Source organism: Spermophilus citellus (genome assembly GCF_964194105.1).
Source record: "Spermophilus citellus genome assembly, chromosome: 12".
Classification (NCBI taxonomy): Eukaryota; Metazoa; Chordata; class Mammalia; order Rodentia; family Sciuridae; genus Spermophilus; species Spermophilus citellus.
Genome location: NC_138198.1, coordinates 77251665 through 77274678, shown reverse-complemented (window position 1 = coordinate 77274678; position 23014 = coordinate 77251665). Strand labels below are relative to the sequence as shown.

The 23014-nt window shown below is 40.4% G+C and overlaps 1 protein-coding gene across 10 annotated transcripts in view; it reads right to left on the bottom strand.

Annotated features, from left to right (window-relative positions):
- Positions 1-23014, bottom strand: part of DLGAP1 (DLG associated protein 1) — a gene marked incomplete at both ends in the record, with an annotated part of 372344 nt that overhangs the window by 168859 nt on the left and 180471 nt on the right. For all 10 annotated transcript variants that reach the window (XM_081262743.1, XM_081262741.1, XM_081262744.1 and 7 more), the window contains one exon: positions 22294-22534. In XM_081262743.1, coding sequence (XP_081118869.1) covers positions 22294-22534 — 241 coding nt within the window. The remainder of the gene's footprint in view (positions 1-22293; positions 22535-23014) is intronic.

The following is a 23014-nucleotide window of genomic DNA, read 5'->3' as shown; positions in this document are numbered from 1 at the left end:
GCCTGAGATGTACCAGGGCTGGGTGAGTCACGGCTCATCACCCCCAGCACCCAGGATTTCAGCTCCTGTTCAAGGCCCCTGCTAAGGCCAAGGTAATGCTTCATTCTATCTCCACTTCCTGCCCTTCTCTCTTCTCCAAGAGTACTTTAGGGAAGGGCTGCTGGTAAGGGAGCTCTTCCCAATAGGCGTCTGAGCCTAAATGGCTTTGATCTTGCCGCCTGCTCTACCACAGGAATGAACAACTTTAAAATATAACCAAAGTTATAATTTGGTTGGATCTGATTCCAAAGAGAATGGGACACAAAAATGCTACCAAGTCTATTTTTTTTCCAGACACTTATTGGGCACATACTACATGGCAGATTCTGGGTGGACAGAGAAAGAAAAAAACATAGTACCTTTCCTCAAAGTGATCATACCCACATTTATTTGCAAATGATGGTAAGGGCTATAAAGGAAAACTACATACAAATGAACTCAAATCCAAGTCCTGGCCCTAAATAAAAGTGGAAAGTTGTATAGGAGGCAATCTGATCCCCTACACACCTTCCTTCTGTCTGTGCTATCTGCTTAGCTTCTAGATCATTACCAAAGACATCCCTAGAAGACTCTGAAGGAGGTGTTTTAAGAATCCTTCACCGAAGGCTGAGGCAGGAGGTTCGCAATTTCAGTGAGGTTCAGCCTAATTTAGCGAGACCCTATTTCAAAATAAAATTTTAAGAAAGGGCTGGGAAGCTGGGCACTATGGCACACACCTGTAATCCCAGTGGCTTGGGAGGCTGAGGAAAGAGGATCACAGGTTTGAGATTAGCTTTAGCAACTTTGCGAGACCCTGGCTCAAAATAAAACATAAAAAGGGGTGGGGGATATTGCTCAGTGGTTAAGCACCCCTGGGTTCAATCTCCAGTCCTCCACCTCTCTCAAATTAAAAAAAAAAAAAAAGGCTGGGGATGTAACTCAGGGTTAGAGTACATATTTATCACGCATGAGACACTGGGTTCAATCTCCGGTACAGGGGTAGGAGAGGGCGGGGAAGAATCCTTCATTGTACATTGGTTAATCAAACAGCAGTATTGAGCCGGCTCCTTTGATCTGATAAGCTTTCTTTGAATGTACACTGAACTGTTAGCACTTTTGAACTAGAGTACAGTTCTAATAAGAGGCCAGTAGAGTTGAAACTAATTGCACATGTCAACTGCATACAATCCTGTAGTAATTTAGGGAGACAGATTACACCAGGGTTCCAGTTTCTCTTCAGCCTGCAGAGGACATGCACATTTTGCATTGGGTCTGAGAGAATTCTACCACTGTAAAGCAGCAGAGCAAAAAAAAAAATGACGACTTGGCACATGGCATTGAGAATAAAAGCACAGGCTCCCAGACCAGACTCTGAACTCCTTCAGGGTAGGCATGGTTTCTTACTATGTTGGGGTTCCTAGCCCTGAACTCAGAGTTTGGTACAGAGAAGTGTTCAGTGGTTGTGGAAATGAAGGATGCCCTCCATATCTATAGGTTCCCCTGCTTCAACCAACCCGGGATCAAAAATATTCAGGAAAAAGGAATGCTTCTGTGCTGAACATTGTGAACTTTTTTTCTTTGTCATTGTTCCCTAAACAACACAGTATAACACCTTTTGACATTGTATTAAGTATTATAAATATCTGGAGATGATTGAAAGTGTATAGGAGGAAGTGTATGGGTTATATGCAAAAAACTACACCATTCTATACAAGGGACTTGAACATCTATATAAAATCCCTTCTATATAAGGGATTTTGGTATCCAAGGTCTGTGTGCACGTGCGTGCCCATACATGTGTACTGGACCGATCAACACTGAGGGACAACTGTATTTGATATTCCTGTCTTTCCTTTAGACCCAATTTTGCCAGGCTCAGCTAATACTGGAATCAGAAATAGTGTGAGAATAGAGATATATACTCTCTTGCTTTTGAGATCCAGGGGGTCTAGGTAGGTCAAAATCTGGTTTCTTTTACAAATCAGCACACAAACAAAAGCTTAGGTCCACTGAGAATGAATCATGACCATCTCTCCAGCCAGTGAGAAGCACAGATAATATTCTAAACAGGAAACTGCTAGTTTTTGTAGTAGAGAGATTCTTCTTAGGTAGGTAAGCCTAGGTTGTACAGTCATGGATGGATTTATGTTTCTTTCTGTGATGGGGTCTCTCCATGAATACTCGTGATGCTTCATTTTACACTGAGAGAGCTGAGCCATGAACCAAAACCTCTCAGGGGCTGACTTATCCTACTGCTACCAAAAGGAAGAAACATTCTGTTTTATTTATGTATATATGTATGTATGTATGTACGTATGCACTGGGGATTGAACCTAGGGGCACTTAACACTGAGCCACATCCCCAGCCCTTTTTTTGTATTTTTAGAGACAGGGCCTCACTAAGTTTCTGAGGCTGGCTTTGTACTCACAATTCTGCTTCAGCCTCCCAAGCTGCTGGGATTACAGGCGTGTGTCACTGTGCCTGGCTTTGTGTTATTTTTTGACACAGAGTCTTGCTGTGTTACCCAGGCTGGCCTCTAACTCCTAGGCTCAAGTGATCCTCCTACTTCAGCCTCCTGAGTTGATGGGAATACATATGTGTGCCACCTGAGTTGCTAAGATTGCACCCAGTGCCTCCCACCTGCAAGGCAAGTGTTCTACCACTGAGTTACATCCCCAGCCTATGCAGGAAAATATTTGTTTTAAGGAAGATAAATCATCTTCTTGGGGGTTTATGGCTCATGGCTTTAATAAACCCCAAATTCACTTGCCCCTGTAGATTTCCATGGGTGCCCTTCTTCAGGCCTCTCTGTTCCACTTCACTCTTAGCTCCAGGCCCTGAAGAAGGACATGAGGGTTTTTTTGGGGGGTGGGTACCAGGGATTGAACTCAGGGGCACTTCACCACTGAGCCACATCCCCAGCCCTATTTTGTATTTTATTTAGAGACAGGGTCTCACTGTAAGATAAGACCAGTGTGTCTGCAACAGAAGAGTCCAGAAAGGTGACAGAAGAGGTCAGGGAGGTGCAAGGGGCCAGACGGGGCACGACCTTGGACTTGGCTATAAATGTGATGTCAGCCCTACGGAGCATAAAAGGAAGTTAAAAAAAAAAAAAAAAAGCAAGGAGCATATCACTTGTTATTTCAGGCATTTAAATCTGATAAACCAATCCCTGGGGGTGACCAAGGCTGCAGCCATGCCTCTCACAGGTGACTCAGGCAATCAGAGCTTTCAACACAGGGAGTGAATCAGCTCCTCTGAATGATAAGAATCAGGTTAAAAGAACAGCCAGGTGAAATGGCCTATTTATAAAATATTTACGTCCAAATCAGTCTACGGGAGCAAAACGAAAAACAGGAAACCAAAAAGGACAAATATCCCAGATGAGACAATTCACAGATCAACTACCGGGAAGTGGTTCACGGAACCCATGCAGAAAATTGGCTGTGCTGACGGTGGCTGGGGACAAGACATAAAATCCATCTGATAGTGATTGTGTGGTTTCAGTATGTTCAATGAGGGTGCCGTTGTAGTTTGCATCTGAAATGTTCCCCAAAGCCCCACGGATTAAAGACTTGGCCCCCAGCTCCACTGGGAGATGGTGGAACCCCTGAGAGATGGGGCCTACTTGGAGGAATTTGGTCATGGGGGATGATGCATCCTTAAAGGTGCACCCTGACTCTTCCTGACTCTCCTTTGGCTTCCTATATAAAGTCAAGTAGCTCCTCTACCTCACACTTCAGCCACGTCATACTGTGCTGCCACGCCCAGAGAAGTGGGGCCAAGTGACCATGGACTAAAAACTCTGAAACTGTGAGCCAAAACAAACCTTGCCTCCTGTTTATTTGATTATCTCAGGTATTTTGTCACAGTGACAGAAAGCTGACTTACACAGGTGTTAGAAAGGAATGTAAGGTCTACCCTCCACATCTGCAGATTCAACAGCAGATGGAAAATTAAAAAAAAATTAATCTGTTCTGAACATTATTCCCTAAACAATACAATATAAGGGCTATTTACATAGCATTAACAATGTATGAAGTATTATAAGTAATCAAGACTCGATGGAAAGTATACGGGAGCGCTGGGCATGGTGGTGCACTCCTGTAATCCCAGTGGCTTGGGAGGCTGAGGCAGGAAGATTGCGAGTTCAAAGCCAGCCTTAGCAATTTAATGAGTCACTTAGCAACTCAGTGAGACCCTGTCTCTAATAAATTATAAAAAAGGGCTGGGGATGTGGCTCAGTGGTTAAGCACTCCTGGGTTCAATTCCCATTAGCCCACCACCCTCCAAAAATGTATATGGGAATACAGGTCATGTGCAAATACTACGGCAATCTATATAAAGGACGTGAGCATCCACAGATTTTGGTACATGATCAGGGTCTGGAAACCATCTCCTGAAGATGGCAGACTACTGGGTTCAGCATGGGTCCTAAAACACAATGCCTGAGTCCTTTTCAGTAAATTCACACTGGATCTAGGGGTGACGGTGGGTGGGGGGGATAACTAGTTCATGGTTAGAAGTTTTGCGGTTTATTCCTATTCTTTCCTGAAGGCCGGGGTTGCAAACCCAGAATGAACATTTACTGAATGCGAGTCTCACTGCACTCCCTGTTCTCTCAGTTCCTCCTGAGAACTGCACACTCAGCTCACCTTTACTTATGGACCCTCCAGAAGAGGAAGAAGACAAGCTGGTCTGTGGTCTGGCCGCTGTGGTCCCCAGCAGTCCTGGACTTTGGGAGCATGGGCAGTGTCCCTGTGGGGCTTGGCTCTTGGCAGCTCGTCTGTCTCGGCCTGATCCTTCCTGCTAGGAAGGCAGGCTGCTGTACTTGGAATGGTGCCCATGGCCACTCTGGGTTCCCACTGAAAAGTCTACCTGGGCTCATGCATCTCACCTGTACTTGCTAACTCTCACCAGGCTCTTTGAACAGTGTTTAATGAAGTTATGAAACCTTTGTTATTAAGAGGTGATACCTTCCCAAGATATTATTTTTTTCCAAGTAAAATTTGGAGCAGGCTCACTAAAGAAAAGTGGAGTATCAAATGGAGGGTAGGCTGACAAGGCCTTATCAATCACAGACTGCCTCTTGAAACACTGCTTGAAAATTGTAGGGGCTCCAGCAATGTATGGGAAGACAAAAGAAGGAACAAATTATAGTTCAAATGCTTAATTTCCCATGTTTTGCAGTTTGCAAGACTATACATTCAGGCAGGTGCATCCAAAATAGAAGCAATTTTGCCTAAACTGAATCATTTTACTCCTAATCAACTCAGTTTGAAATCAGAACTCATAAAAAGGTGAAGCCGTCCTGCTGATATTCTTCTTTAAGGAATTATCCTGCAGGTATGCTTGTGTAGATGGGGTGGGATAAGGTGAATATTTGCAAGTGATCCTGTATTGGTATTTAAAGCTCAATATGGCTTGGATATGGTCTGAGCTTGACCCCCAAGGGTTCATGTGTTGGAAGTTTTGTCCGCTGTGTGTGGTGATGTGAGAGGTGGTGAGACCTTTAAGATATAGGGTCTAATGGGAGGTCACAGGGGGAACTGTCCTAGGAAGGAAGGAACTGATATATTCTGATGGGACATTGGTTACTTGTTAGGAGAGGTTTTTTTTTTTTTTTTTTCTTTTTTGCTTTTTGGTATCTGGGATTGAACCCAGGAGTGTTTAACCACTGAGCCACATCCCCCTTGGGATGTGAGAAAGGGTCTCACTAATTGCTGAGACTGATTTTGAACTTGGAATCCTTCTGCCTCTGCCTCCCGTGCTGCTGGGATTATAGGTGTGCATAACCACACTTGGTGAGAGGGTTGTTATTAAAGAGTGAGCCAGGTGGGTGTAGCGTGTAGCAGCACACGCCTGTAATCCCAGCAGCTTGGGGGGCAGAGGCAGGACGATTCCAAGTTCAAAGTCAGCCTCAGCAATTTAGTGAGGCCCTAAGCAACTTAGTGAGACCCTGTTTCAAAATAAAAAAATAGAAAAGGATTGGAGATGTGACTCAGCGGTTAAGTGCCCGTGGGCCAATCCCTGGTACCTAAAATCAATCAATCAATCAATCAGGAGCAAGCCTGTCCCTGAATAGCTCTCTGGATTCTTATCTTACCATGTGATCTCTCCTGTGTGCAGAGGCTCCTTCCATTGTGCTGGTAGCCACTACAAAGTCCTGACCAGAGCTTAGCTAATGCTGGTATCATGCCTGTAAACCTCTAGAACTGTGAGCTAAACAGACCTCTTTTCTCCATAAAGTACCCAGCCTCAGGTATTTCACTATCATGATGGAAAATAAAATAATACAAAGCTGCTGCTATTGTCTTTAATTAATCCTCCTTAAACAATATCTTGGTACAAAAAAAAAATCAAACACTAGCTTTGGGAGGTCTATATATACAAGACAGAACTCGAACCCCTAACAAGTACAATTGGGGTTAATTTTGAAACAAGACAATTCTAATGATTCTCCTTCTCCCAGCCTCTTCCTCATTGTACATGGCTTTATCGTGTGACACTGCCTTTTCTAGAACATGAAATGGGTTCCGAAACTTACACAAGCTGATATTAACCATACAGCTGAGAAGATTAGGAACAAGGAATAAGAATGAGGACAGGGTCAATCCAAGCCTGGCGGAGCTGAAGGCCTGTGAACACATTACTCAGACAGCTGGCATTTCTGCAGTAATTGGAAAGATCTGTCAGATTGGGGGAGGCTTTCATCTAAAAGGGAGATGAATAAAGGTTACCGGAGTTTGTTAGTAGTTAAAAGTATGAGTATGTGCAAATTGCCTTTAGGATAAAGTTAAGGCATATGGTATGGGATAGAAGCATACTTGGTGGTGGTGGTGGTGGTGGTGGTGGGGAGAGATAATAAGTAGCAAATGGATGAGTGATGTTTTTGCTTAAACTTCTATTCTCAGAACTTGCTTTAAGTCTTCCACCTGATCCCAGCCTCCGTGCACTGTAAGAATCCAGTGATCCTAGCTCTGGTATGAAGTGCAACACTTGTGCATTGTAAAAACATGCCGTTTGTGAGACACAGTCCCCAGGAAAGCCTGGTGTGTTGCAATGGGGGTCCACAGTTTGACGGTCATGGATCCAAATGCCTATTTCATTAATGCTTGGGTTATTTGTGCCTATTTTCCAGCCTATGGCATATGTGGAAGTGAGAGAAAATGAACATATGGGAAATCCAAAAATAAAAATGTTTTGAAGATGATTTACCATTGCAAACTATATAGGAAAACATAGGCAACCAAGCGGGGACAATATCAAGATTCTGCCCTATTCTGAAATGTCCAAATGATCTGGAGGTGTGATGCTAACATCTGAAATAGCTGCTGCGGCTTCTTCTTTTTTCCTTTTGGTGCTGGGACTGAAATAGCTTTTTAAGAAAGAATTTTATCTGAGTACCACAGGTTTCTTAATTTCATTAAAAAAACCCATAATTTTGTTTGAGAACTAATTTGAGGGGAGAGAGGGGTGTCCTGTTCTTTAATATAATCCTATTAAGATTTTCTTTGGAAGCAAAGCAAAACCATGCATGACTTTTTTTTTTTTTTTTAAATAGTCTAGGGACTTTCCATTATGCAACTAAAATGACAAAGAGTAAATTTTTTTTTTAAACATCATTACAAACCACAGGAAGGCTTGAATAATCAATTGTTTCTCAAGCCTAACCAAAGGTTGTGTATGAATGCACGTAGCTACAACTCCAGAAGTGGATGAAAGTACAAGCTCATAAGGGGATGACTCTAGTTTGGATCTGGAATGTTCTCCAAAGGCCCACCTGTTCAAAGTGTCGTCCCCAGGTTGGCATTACTGGGAGGTGGTAGAAACTTTCGGAAGTGGAGCCTAATGGGGAGGTTGTTAGGTTATTGAGAGCAAGACCTCCGAGGGAAGAGTGGAACCTCAACTCATTTCTCTCCCTCTCTTTCACTTGTCATCCATGAGGGGAGTGGTTTTGCTCTGCCCTATACTGCTGCCATGATGTACTGCCTTGCCATGACCCAAAACAATGGGGACAACTGATCAGAGACTGAAACCTCTGAAGTTGTAAGTCCAAATAAACCTTTTCTCTTTATAAGTTGATTATCTCAGGTAATCACTGTTACAATGACAGAAAACTGACTAACACAGGGATGGAGGAACAACCCCCAAAGGAAGGCTCTGGATTAACCCACACAATGATCGTTACTGGCAAAATCCTAAAGCACCAGGCCAGAACTAATCTGGTTTGCTCATCATCTTTGAAATCCTCCTGTTACCCACATTCAGCTCGACTGCAAAAACAACAGGTTCAAAAGTATTAACTGATGTGATGTATGTGGATTTGAAAATTCGGTACACAACACAGCAGATGCAGTTTAAAAAAAATTCTCTTAGATGAAGGTTTCATGATGCTTCTAAAATGACTTGTCCTATAAGATACAGTTGAGAACAAGAGTCTACAGCAGTCTCATCTAATGCAGGGGACTCTATGAAAAGAGGGACAGCAATTGATGGTTTCTGGGGTCTGATTCATGCCATGCTCTCTCAAACACAGAATTCTAAAAGAACACATGGCAGAAAAGAGAAAACTGGTTAGCACCACCATTTTGCTTTTCTTAAAATTTCCCCTGGAGCTATTGGAAGGGGTGAGAAATGGCCAAGTGACCTTGGATTCTCAGTGGAAAAGAATAAAGAAAAGGTAGTGGTGCGGGGGAAGAAAAGTCCAGAATGAGGCTCGAGAAGGAGAAAGCATTTGCAGCAAAGACATCACCAGTTAACCCTGGAACACCATTTCCACCAGAGACCACAGAGTGCTGCACTAAGATTTAAAGGTTTCCCCAAAACATGGCCCCTTGTTTTCTTCCTTTGACACACATCACGAAGCAAGGCTTCTTAGCCCATTTTTGGTGCAGATTTGTCAACTGTACTTTCTTAATGAATAACGATGCTCATGATTGCCTCTCTGCTCCCCACAGTTCTACTCAACGTTCACTTTTTCTATTTTCAAAGGAGTGCCCCCTTTCTGAAAACACAGGTGGCCTACACTATTATATCACATCATGACTGTGGCAGAAACCTTTCTTCTCACCACAATTGCTTGGGAGGTTTTTCCGGCTGGAATACAGGTAAAGTTGAGAGTGGGCCTCTGAGTGCTAAGCTTTTGTTAGAATGAGAACTACAAAGAGATGGATTTATGTTTTTAAGATGCCAGAAGCTGGTTTGGATGTAGCTTTATTCCTTTGTCCTAAACTCCCTTCTCCCCTCAAACCACCTGCAACTGTGGTTGGAAAATTAATTGCTTCTGACATGTGAAGGGGGAAAAATAAAACCTCTTAAATCTATAAAAACCTCAATGGCTACCACTATAAGAGTGGAGGGGACAAAGAAAAGGATCTTTGAAATTTTTTATTTTTTTTTTTAAGAATTCTTTCCAATAAAAAAATAAATTAAAAAAAAAAAAAAGAAAAAAGGGAACCCTTCCACACTATTAGTGGGAATGTAAATTGGTATAGCCATTATGGAAGACAATATGGAAGATGCTCAAAAATTAAAACTATCACATGATCCAGCAATCCTGCTTCCTGGTATACATCCAAAAGAAGTCAAATCGCTATCTTCAAGAAATGTAAAAAAAAAAAAAAAAAAAAAAAAAAGAATTCTTTCCTACAAAGGAGATTTTATATACTTAGGTAAATAACAATAACAAAGAAGTGTCTTTTTAGGGATCACTTTTAATTAACCTGTCCAACCTCGGAACCCAAGAGACCTCACTTAATGAAGAAAACCAAGAGAAAGCTTCGAGTGTGGTGCATGCCTGTAATCCCAGCGATTTGGGAGGCTCAAGCAGGAGGATAGCAAGTTGAAGCTGCTTGGGCAACTTATCAAGACTCTCTCTCAAAATAAAATATGAAAAGGGCCAGGAATATAGCTCCGTGGTAAAGTGCCCTTGGGACCAATTCCCAGTACTGAAAAAGAAAGAAAAAAAAAAGATAATTTGTTCCTTAAAATGATATGGGGGTGAATGTGACCATCCCACTCTCTGTAGAAACAAAATGGTTTATTTTTGGCTGCATGAGAAAAAAAAGTAAAGAACATTCTGTTTTTGTGGAGATGTTGGAGTCACCCCAGAAACCTACAGCACTTATTGGAGCAGCAATTTCCTGGGGGGAATCTTACATTTCATTTGTCAAGCCACAAATACCTATGGACAAATCTTATATAGGAGAACAGTGGGTTTGTGTTGAGATGGCCAGGGGCCAGACCTTTGCAAAGCTGTTAATTAAATGGTACTGAAGCTCTTTAACCTGTTATTGGGTCACAAGGAAGTAAAAGACCTACAAGAGTAGCATAAGTGTCAAGACTGCGACAGGCCAAAGTCAAGTGCTTTGTTCCCTTCACTAAAGCAATTTAGAAATCTTGAGGGTTTTGGAGATGGAGCTTTCTCTCCTTGCTCCTTCTTTCCTTTCCTTTCATTTTCCTTCCTTCTTTCCTTCTCCCTGTCCTGTGACCCCCCCATCCCCCACTCTCTCTCTTTTCTCTTTTTGAGAAATGGATCTTGCTGTGTTGTCCAGGCTGGTCTCAAAGGATGATTTTTACCTCAGCCTCCAGAGAGCTGAGACTTCAGGCACATACCATCACGCCTGGCTTATTTCCCTTTCTTCCAGATGGACAGATCTTCATATTTCAGATCACTCATAATTTTTTAAAATGAATTTAATCTTTAATTAATTAATTAATTAATTTTTATGTGGTGCTGAGGATCGAACCCAGGGCCTCACCCGTGCTAGGCAAGCGCTTTACCACTGAGCCACAACCCCAACCCCTCAGATCACTCATTTTTAAGCAGAAAAAAAAAAAAGCTGTTTTACTTTGTGTCCTTTTAATCCGATTTACACGAACATTCCTTTGATTTGAAGAGATATGGTGAATGTGCTATCAATAAAATTGGAAAAGATATCGTGTAGCTGCCATTTGATTCAACAAACACAGGGCAATTTCATAATTAAATAAATACAGAAATTAGTCTGGTATTAGTATTATTTAAAAAAACTTGTTTTAGTTATAGTTGGATATAATACCTTTATTTTATTTATTTATTTTTATGTGGTGCTGAGGATCGAACCCAGGGCCTCGCATCTGCTAGGTGAGTGCTCTACCACTGAGACCCAGCCCCAGCCCTTAGTATTATTTTTGAAAGACAAGTTGTAGTCTATTAAAGTTCTGATCGACTGCGTGAAGCTTCTAGGTTATTGGAAGGATAATAGATGCTGCTGTCCTTGAGGATCCTTTGTCTTCCTCTTTCCTTAAATATCAAGATTGTTGAGTTTTTGTTTTGCTTTTGTGCCACAGCAGCTGGATTTTTTTTTTTAAACCAAATATACTGTTTAGCCCATAGGGGGCAGGATGGTAGGAAGATAACGCCTCTGAGAAGAGGCCCTGGGCTCGGAAGGTAGCACCTAATACAATACTGGCTGGTCTTCCATTTGTGAATGTCCATGTGAACATTGGGTCATGTTAGGTGGAACTTCTCTAGAACTACAAAAATGTGAAAAAATCATTTTTTTTTTTTTGCATTCAGCAGGCAGACACTGTCATAAAAGATAAAACAGTGTCTGTCTATCCACACCCTCCTCTAAGAAAACCACTCTGCTCAAAGTCCCCAGTGAGAGAGTGGTGGCTATTTGTGTCACTGGCACCTGAACAGGTGAAGAGAAGGAGGGTGGGTGTGTGAGTCAGCTTTTCCTCTCTGGGACCAAAATACCTGGCAAGAACATCTTAGAGGAGGAGAAGTTTATTTTGGGGTCACAGTTTCAGAGGTTCAGTCCCTGGATGACTGAATCCATTGCTCTGGGCTCAAGATGAGGCAGACCATCATGGCGGAAGGATGTGGTAGAGGATGGCAGCTATGAAGTAGAGGGAGAGAGGAAAAGGGGCTAAAGGGAAGAAGAATCCTGACAAGGCACACCTGTGATCCTCCTTCTCCAGTCATGCCCCACCTGCCTACAGTTTAACACCCAGTCCTTACACACCAGGACGCACTGATTATTTTACAGCTCCCATCATCTAGCATTTCACCTTTGAACATTCTTGTATGGACACAGTAGCTTTCAGGGGACACCTCATATCCAAACCGTGACAGTGGGCATGAAAACGTAGCCATAGAAATAATGGCTGCCAATTTTCCAAATTTAGCAAAAAATAGGGGTAAGTACAATATAACACAGTACAGTAATAGAATAGACTTTCCTTCTCTGAAACGTTCTAAATTATATTTGACATTTGAAGAAAAAAGTATGTGATGTGGCTTTTTAACAGAGACATATAGGAATATTTAAGATAATTATACATAAATGGTAGAGGGCAAAGGGACTCTAAGGGAGGTAAGGTTTCTATATTTTATTCAAACTGGAACAATGTGTACACTAGCATATCTTTATGGTGATGTATCTTTTCTTTTTTTACCTTTTTTTTTTAAAGAGAGAGTGAGAGAGGAGAGAGAGAGAGAATTTTTAATATTTTTATTTTTTTTTAGTTCTCGGCAGACACAACATCTTTGTTTGTATGTGGTGCTGAGGATCGAACCCGGGCCACACGCATGCCAGGCGAGCGTGCTACCGCTTGAGCCACATCCCCAGCCCCTTTTTTTACCTTTCATTGTAGTGGTGGTTACAGGAATCTAGGAATAAATTACGAACTCTTCATGCACATTATACCAAAGTTTTCCTGATTTTGATATTGTATGATATCAAGATGCAATGTTAGGTAAAACCAGGTGAAAGTTACAAGGAACTCTCTGTACCCCTTTATACTAACTGTGCAAAATAAATACATAGTTATTTCTAAATAAAGAGATAAGAGAAAAAGATAATAAAAAGAAATTCCATGAAAATTATAAATGCATGTATTGTCTCATGATTCTCTGGCCATAATCAGCATTTTAAGAGAGAAAATTTCTTTGTGGGAGTGAAAATACGTAATAGAATGTTAGATGGAAGAGAAAATTGAGGGATGGTTTTAAAGAGACAGGATTGTTATCATACCCTCAAATTCAAGATGAGCCTCTGTCTTGACCACATCTGATACCCCTTGTCAGGGCCATCTCTCTCTCTAAAGCATTAAACGGGTTAAGCAATATTAATTTTAATGATACTATATATCTCCTTGAAACTATAAAATATTCTAGGGATAAAAACTAATTAAATTTGGGGTTGTGGCTCAGTGACAAAGCATTGGCCTAGCATGTGTGAGGCAGTGAGTTCCATCCTTAACACTGTATACAAATAAACAAAATAAAGGTATGCTATCCATTTAAAAATATATACTAAAAAACCACTCAACTGTGTGCCTTAAATGCTTAAAGCTATGGCATATAAATAATATCTCAATAAAATTGTTTTAAAAAAAACTAAACCAGGGCTGGGTTGTGGCTCAGCGGTAGAGTGCTTGCCTAGCATGTGCGGGGCCCTGGGTTTGATCCCCAGCACCACATAAAAATAAATAAAATCAAGGTATTGTGTCCAACTACAACTAAAAAAATAAATACATATTTAAAAAAATCTAAACCAAAAACTAATTAAATTTTGATAATGTGTCAAATCTTTAGAGGCAGCTTGAACTAGTTTTTTATGTTAAATTAGAAGCTATTAGAAGTTGTATTCTCAATAATACTGATAATTGGAATTAAAAAGTAGAAAAAGTGATAAAAGTTCCTTTATGTGTTGGCAGAATTTGTGTGTCAGTAGGGCACCAGAAGATGGCACAGAAAGCTTTCAGTGTTAACTGTTACATGATCATTAATTTGTCTTTTGATTAAATGTAAGAATGTTTCAAATGTCAATAGAGGAGAATCCTGATACTATTCATTTGGTGAGGGGTGGGGTGGGGGGCTCGTTTTTTAATCAAGAATACCTGGCAGTAGTAAAGGTTTTCTCTGGTAGCATGATAGAAAGTTATGGCAGAAGGAATAGATGGAAATATGAGACCTCAGGTCTTAAATTTACTAACTGGAGCTAAATAATGTTGTTACCAAAGTGGCTTTAGAAGGTTGTCCAACTTCCAGAATGAGCTGGAATGAATATGGTTGGTTTTCAACTTTGTTCTATTTGTTAACACTCAATATGAACTGGACCAGATGACTCTGGACATCTGAAGGCTGTTAAAAATGATAGTTTTTTTTTTTTTTTCTTTAACATTATTAAACAATGTCAATGTAGGCACCGTAAAAGTAAAAAAAAAAAAAAAAAAAAAAAAAAAAGAAAAGAAAAAGAAAAAGAAAAAAGTGAAGTTTTAGATCCTATGATTTTATCTACCTTATTTTTTTTCCAGAAATTTCCCATATAATAAATATTCACATTTAAGAAGACTGATTTTCTAAAAATTTGTGTTTTCTGATTGACCTTTTTTGACTGGGTTACTTCATGTCTTTACTTTGCAGCTCAATAAAGAGACCTGTCAGGTCAGGATTAAATTACTGTAGGACCTTTTTATTTTTTAAACTTAATCCAAGGGCAGAGATCTCGGACCATTTCATTAGCCACGAAACAGATTTTGCCACCTGCTTAGTTTACACATGAGTTGGCAAAAATTCTTTTCTTCATTGACTACCATCTGACAACTCCATGATGAGATCAAGGGGTTGGATATTTGATCTTTTAAATCCATCATAATGTCAAAATGAGAAAGTGTAATATGAAATTTTAAACCCAAAGAGTATTTTCTTTTCATAGTTTTTTTCTTTACTTATTTAAATTTCTATCTTTTTTTGCCTCCAATTCAGTTTTAAATCTTTATTTCACAGACCAACCAATATGAGAGACCATGTCAATAATATGTGAATAAAACACTGTTTTTATAAGGGAGAGGCTTCCAAGAATTTTTAAGGAAAATACAGATTTCCAATATGGCGGGAACAAAATGAATATTTATGAGGAAAGAATGAAAGAAAAATCTTTGGGCCACTCATACCAGAAATGAAGTTGCATTAAATTATTTCAGAGCATATCATACTTCTAAAAACATTTATTGATAGTTATAGAAATAATTTAAGAGCCTTCTCTGTTCTTACTAGCTATGGAACTTGGTCAAGTTGTATGAATTTTTTTGGGTTTTGTGGCACTGGGGATTGAACACAAGGCCTTGTACATGCAAGGCAAGCACTCTACCCACTGAGCTATGTCCCCAGCCCTAAACTCCTTTTTAAAATTTTTTAAAATTTGTTTTAATTAGTTATACATGACAGTAGAATGCATTTATGTACTTTGATATATCATACATAAATGGGATATAATTTCTCATTTTTCTGAGTGTACATGTTGCAGAATAATATAATTTTTTCCCATTTGATGAAGAAGATAATATCACATACATGTCACAGAGTATTCAGTTGGATTACATGAGATCATCTATGCTGTTGGCTCATAATGCAGAGAGTAAATAGTGAGTGCTCAAAGGTTAGCTACTATCCTTATTATTAAACTAAGTCAGACTGAGAGATTTAAAATCAAAGCCAAGGTAGAGGCATTTTAGTTTGTAACTTACACATTGCTTTCTTATTTTGTTTAAACCTCACACCAACTCTATAGGATGCTATACCAGAAACCCTTGGGGCCCCTTCACAATTTGCCATGTGATAACCATCATTGGGTAAAGGTGGCTCCCTGGCCCCTTAAGGTGTTTGGACTGCATTTTTTTTTTAAATAAGGAAATTGATTTGGGTTGAAGTGAGGAACTAAAGGGGCATTAAATATATATATATATATATATATATATATATATATATATATATATATATACACATATACATATACATATATATATATATAAAATTTGATGTTGATGGACCTTAATTTTATTCATTTATTTATATGCAGTGTTGAAAATTGAACCCAGTACATCACACATACTAGGCAAGCACTCTACCACTGAGCCACAACCCCAGCCCTGGACTGCATTTTTAAGATGCAATTTCCATACTTCAAAACAAGCTGGGGTTGATGAAAGCAGATGGTATCCTTCAGATTTTAAACTTGGTTCAATGCCTGATGGAACTTTTGAATTTTTAGGACTTTATAATATCATTGAGGAATCCCATCTCAAGTTCTCCATAGCCAGGAAAAGTTAAAAGCAATTTATCACTGTCAGATTTTTTTTTCAGATATAAAAGCAGACAAGGACAAGTTGCCCTACAAGAGAAGTAGATCATACCACAAATCTTGCTCTCTCTCTTTCTGTCTGAGCCTCTCAGGGTGGGGTAAATGGATGTCACCAGTTCTACTTAGATTCAAAAAAGAAAACTTCATTAGCAGAGAGGGACAAGGCATCAGGCCAGGCAATATCCAGAAATGTTTTACTTGATTTTTATCTTGAATGGAAAACAAAGGTGCTTTGTTTCAAAGGCTTCTGATTGATATCTACCCCTTGGACTTCTAATTTTTTTCCTCATTGCTTTATTAAAAGGACCTATTAATTAACTTAGCACCTGGTGGAAAGAAGTGAGCTTTCTCTGAACTCTGAACAGTCTCCAAAAAATGGTCAATAAAGCTGGTAAGAGAAGCAGCACTGTAATCTCATATTACACATGAAGAAATTGAAATTTGACTAACTTTATAATCAGGCAATAAAAAATGTGTGGAGCAGAGACTCAAAGGAGCAAAGGACTGGTTGATGGAGAGCTGGGTTTTTTATTTCAACTTTGTCTCCAATGAGATTCTGATTATCTACTCCCGTCCCCTTCTCTTTCCCCCTTGTTCTGGGGATTGAATCCAGAGCCTCCTGCATGCTTAGTTTCATTACCTTAAATGGGTTCAATGGATTAGGTGGGTATAGCAAACTTTTTCTGTGAAGGACCAGGTAATGAACATTTTTGGTTTTCTGGGTCATTTATTTTCTACAGCAACTATTCCACTTGCTAAAATCTGCCATAGACAGTATTCAAACAAATGGGTGTGACTGCGTGCCAATAAGACTTTATTGAAAAAACCAGGAAATGCATTGGGTACTTTGCAGATCTCTGGACTAGATGATGTAGAAGTTTCTTCTACAGCATATATTTTAGAATTCAACTTGTTTTAATGAACTGCTTTTAGATATTGAGCAAGATGAATAAATATATATGGGGGAACTGTCAGGGATGGGAGAATGTGGGAAGAATATATCTCGATTTAGAGGAAAATATGATTTCTATTGTTGGAACAACCAAACTGCATATATGGCTGTAACTGTGGTCCCAGGTTTATGCCAAGAAGGGCAAACTGTTGACTCCCTGGCTGGACAACACTGGCGCTCTCCCACAGTGTACTGTGCCCTAGGTCCTTGCTCTCCTTCTTCAAGGGCTGCATAAAGGAACCCAGTTGAATCCATCATCTTTATAGAGGTTCCCCTAATTAGGAAGTGACAGACCACACAGGTCAACCTTCAGCAGCAATAACAGTGTGGCCAATGAACCTACATATTCTTTTACTTTTTATAAAGAATTTTTATTGCTATATAAAGCATCTTTGAAAAGCCTGTAATTCAAAGTGAAGACTTTTCTCAAAAACACCCAAGAATCATACTCTCATGAGAGTTGGCTATTTCTGTGAGAGTATTATTTTTATTCAGATGTTCTATTGGATCTAAAGTCATAAAAGCAGTAAGTGCTTATTTTTGAAAATCTTCCTCTCATTTGCCATGATGGTACATGCCTATAATCCCAGTGGCTCAGGAGGCTGAGGCAGGAGGATTGTGAGTTCAAAGCTAGCCTTAGCAATTTAGTGAGGCACTAAGCAACTTCATGAGAACCTGTCTCTAAATCAAAACTAAAAAGGGCTGGGGATGTGGTTCAGTGGTTAAGCACCCTTGGGTTCAATCCCTGGTACAAAAACAAAATAAAACAAACAAACAAAAAACCAACCTTCCTCTCCTATTCCCTCCAACCCTCTCCACTTACTACTGGTTAGTAAGGTGTCTTTTCTGATTGCTTTTTGTATATACTTATAAGTGTGTGTCTCCATCTTTCTGGGTACATGTCTTCTTAAAACCATGGTACGATATTTCTGCCTGTTTATGCTACTGGTAGCACTAGATGCCAATCTGCCTAGCTACAACATGATAATGCTTTTGATAAGTCCTAGAAAATGTTCAGCATAGGAAGCAAAAAAGAAAGCTCACCCTTAAACTGATATCACTGCCTTAGTGTATTCTATAAGGGGCAGACTTAATCCAGTACTCCTAAGTGGGAGTCTGGTTTTATTTTGGGCTCCTAAGTTCTACTCTTACCTAAAATACTCAGAGGACTGAGGCAAAGGTGCATATTTTCCATGTTCATGAGGATAATTGCCCTATTTTTTTTCCATTTCACTTTCCTACAGTAGCTCTCATCTGAATCTACAGTGCTTCATGTAAAAACTTGTTGAAACTTTGTATCTGCTGACCAACCTCTCCCCAGCTCTGTGTCCCCACTACCCTTCCTAGTCTCTATTTTGCTCTCAACTTCTATGAGATCAACTGTTTTGGACCCCACACATGAGTGGGATCATGCAGTATTTCTTCCTCTGGGCCTGGCATATTTCACTGAACACACATAGGAGGAACCAGCTCTGGAATTCTGTTGTACCCGGGGTGATTATAACTGGTGAAAAACAATGTGTTACATATTTCAAAATAGATAGAAGAGAGGATTTTTATATCATAAAGAAATGGTATATTTTGGAGGTGATAAAGATGCTAGTTGCCCTGATTGAGAACTACACAGTGTACATGTGTATATCACACTGTATACCCTATCAATATGTACAGTTATTATGTATGTATTGATTAAAAGAATAAAACTTATTAAAAAACTTATTGAATCTGTTAGATGGAGGAAGATCTGGGTCATTGAAATAGATTACAGATTGAGAAAAATAAGATGCTATTTATAGATAAGCCAAGAAGTCAATAAATCAAAGGAAACATAGCAATCAGTCACTCCCTCACTCTTTCCTAATTTGTCTCCATTGCTGGAGATGTCTCTGTTCATCCTCAATCTCCTGCTAATAATCCTCTAGAAGATCCCTGTTGCCTCTTAGAGCTGAGCCTATCTTTAGACTCTCATGTGGCATCAGACTCTTCTGCAGACTTTGTGATTTCAGGTTGCTAATATGAACAAAGACTGGAAGAGAAAGGCTTACTAGTACACTGTGTTAAAAATTTCAACAGTTAGAATGAGCTGACAAAAAAATCAAGGTCATAGAGTGTGGATTGTGGGAAAAGTTGTACCAAAAACAACACCTGAAGAAAAATGAAGAATTTTTTTTCAGAACGCGGGCAAGTTTGGGAAAAAAATGAATCTGTTATGAATATCCAAGAATAATAAGCATAGGAAGAGAAGCAAAAGGAGAACCTGCCAAGTCCTGCTCTATCTAGACGCATACCTCACCTGTGTACTTAGGCAAGATCAGTAATTAGAGCAACACCATTTCCTGATTTCCACAGGTGAGTGTGTTCTTTCAAGTCTGTGATACAGAGACTATGAAAGGTGAGAGTGAATTTTTAAAATTTAACTCCTAAATATCTGATAGGCTACTTGGAATCTACCATAATGGTTGAGTACTTAAACTATTTATTTTTCCATGACTGTAAAAATTACATTTCACAATGTTTAGTTTGATGATTAAGAGCCAAGTCAAGAGCTGTCTTGTGTAAAAATCTGGCATGTTATCCCTCACCCTCCCACCCCAAGGGGCAAGTCACATCTTCCTGACTTACATCCTTGCAGGAGTCGCTGAGCCTGGAACTTTCCTACTCAGAAAGCAGCAAGGGGAGGTGGCCCAGTACTTAGGACAAGACTCAAGGAACCCAAAGAGGAGAGGGTACAGTTTCCTCCGTGTGGTTTTTATTCACTTCTCCTTGTTTGGGGTGTTCTCCCACACAGAGCCTCTAGATAAAGCTTCTCAGATTCAATTCAGATTCTAAATGGAACAACACTGGACACCCTCCCAGGCCCGGCACTCATCTCTTTCTCTGATAGGTCTGCTGGATTTTAGCACAGATACAAACACTCCAATCACTTTTGTTGTATATGTATTTCCCATCCACGATTTGAGGTATACTACAAAATTATTATTATTATTTTTGGTACCGGGGATTGAATCAGGGGCACTCGACCTCTGAGCCACATCCCCAGCCCTATTTTATATTTTATTTAGAGACAGGGTCTCACGGAGTTGCTGAGGCTGGCTCTGAACTTGTGATCCTCCTGTCTCAGCCTCCCAAGAGGCTGGGATTACAGGCATGTGCCACCGTGCCCAGCTCAAAACTATTGACTATTTATCTGAAGTTAGAATTTAACAAAGTGACCCAGATTTTGTTTGGCCACCCTGTTGTCTGAACTCTAGGAGCCTCCAGAGTATCTGGGAAGGGTCTTAGGTCTAGAGTTGTGGGTGTGTGAAAGTCGGGGAATAAGAACTGATGCGTGAAATACAAGTAAAGTCGCCCCTTAATAACAAAAATACAAAATCCTTTTGCAGGTGAACAGGGCAAAGCCACTCAGTCTTTCACCACTTGATCTCCAACACCATTCCCGAAGGAAGCAGGAATGAGCCAGTGATCCTTCCCTTACAGACTGCTCTCCTGAGGGTGCCCCCCCTTGGCACTCAGGCTCTGCATTTTTTTTTTGTATTTAAGGACCCATTTCAGCTGGCAGACAGTGAGATCATTATAGAGAGGAATAGACCAGACACTGGGGAACAGTTGGCAGAGTGGGGACACCAAAAGACACAGAGCAGACCATCGAAGCTACATGTACTGCATGAATGCAAACACACACATAAATATGCCTGTGGTTGATTTTTTTTCTTGAAACATTTTTCCTCTTTGTAAATAAGTCTTTTTTAAATTGTTGGTTGTTCAAAACATTACATAGTTCTTGACATGTCATATTTCACATTTTGATTCAAGTGGGTTATGAACTCCCATTTTTACCCCGTATACAGATTGCAGAATCACATCAGTTACACTTCCATTGATTTACATATTGCCATATTAGTGTCTGTTGTATTCTGCTGCCTTTCCTATCCTCTATGTAAATAAGTTTTATGTAATTTGTTAATGTGATCTGTGACTGTTTTTGGAGTATTTCCCAATGAGCAGGAATGGACATCCATTATCTTGGATCTGGAGGTGGCCAGCGAGGGTCACAGCTTCTGAGCTTGCACAAATGTCTAGAAACATCCCTTTTCCTAACACTGAGGTCCTTGTTTGCAGTGGTCAAATATGAACTCCTTTCATTTAACCTCTAATGCTTTAAAAAATGTCCTACCTCAGTCCTACATTTCTAGTTAGTAGGATTTTAACTTAAGTTTGAGGACCTATTATTGCTCAAGCCTGCAAAAGTTCTAGGCTGAATCATAATTATTGGTATTGAATTATTGGTATTTGATGCACCTAGAACTAAAATTGAATATCACAGGCTTTTCTTTCTAATTTATTCATCATTTTTAAAATCTTGACTCCAAGTTTGATGATCTTGGGGATTTACTCTATTTGAATTATGGTGAATTTAATCAGAAAGTTAAATCTGGTTAAGAGGGAGAGATTTTCTTCTTGGAACACAATTGTTTTTATTTGTATCATCATACACTGCTCAAGGCTGCATTACTATGCAGGTTCCAGTGTGGTGGAAAATCCTTAAGCTTTTCTGTGCCTCTGTACCTAAAAATCTACTGATAAAAATACAACTAAAATGCATAAACCTAAATACAATTTAGCGGGTTAAGGAGCTATTATTTACATGATAGAAGATGAGATAAATCTGCTTTTGGTTATAACTCATAAAGCATTAAATTAATATTAGTGACCCCACCATTTCTTCCTTTTCTCTTCACAGTGACATTTTAGGTCTTTGGTGATAGCCACTTTGTGGTTATCTTGCAATAATATAAAGAAATCTAATTCTGTGATGCACAAGAAGCAGGGTATCTGATTCATTTAGAGTCACAGCCCTAAAAGTCAGAGCCTTCTTATTGAGGGTGGGAATCGGTTGGGATCCATTTCCTGGCTCCTGGGCTGCTGTGCTGTCCCCACCTCATGGTGCCAGAGTTTTAGTTTCCTGGGTAGATCCCAGAGATGGGGATGGAGAGGGAGGGAGGTGTGTGGGTGTGGTCAGAGGTGGGGATAGAAGCAGGTAGGGAAGCAAACCTTTTGTTTCCTGGGACATGGGTGGTATTTTCTTATTGGCACCTGTGTGTGACAACAGTGAGCGCACTGTCTTGGGGGACAGTTGTGCCCTAGCCTGAGGCCAGGCTGGCTGGGGGCGCGGCCGGCTCACTCACCTGTGCTGCTTTGGATGGTCCTCACGGTGGTGGTGGTGCGCGGCGGGGAGGACGACCTCAGGGACACGCACTCGTCGTCCTGGGAGCAGCCCTTCTCGATGGCCCGCACGTAGCTGTGGCTCCGCATGCGGAAGCAGCCGGGCATGGGCAGGTCGAGCGCTTCCACCGCCTGCGACTCCAGCTCGCTGAACACGGATTCGCACACGGATTCGAACTGCCCGTTCACCTCCATTTCACTCACCTGCGAGCAGAGGGTCGGTAACACCTGGCAGTTAGTTCTCCACCTGGTGGAGGGCCGATCTCTCTGGGCATCTCCAAATTGAATTCCCAGTAGGAAAAGCAGCGTCTTATAGTATTTCAACTCAAATGCATTTTATTTCTCGTGTGTGTGTGTGTGTGTGTGTGTGTGTGTGTGTGTTTAAGTAAATCTCCTCTCCCTTTGGTACCAGGGATTGAACCCAGGGGCACTCAACCACTGAGCCACATCCCCAGCCTTTTTCATTTTTAATTTTGAGACAGGCTCTTGCTAAATTGCTTAGGACCTCGCTTAGTTGCTGAGGCTGGCTTTGATTTGGGATCCGCCTGCCTCAGCCTCCTGAGCCCCTGGGATTACAGGTGTGCTCTATTTATTTCCATTATATTACAGACTATAATTGAATGACACCTAGCTAATATGTTTGCCTTTTTGTTGTTGTTGTTATTTTTCTTTCCCTTGAGAGCT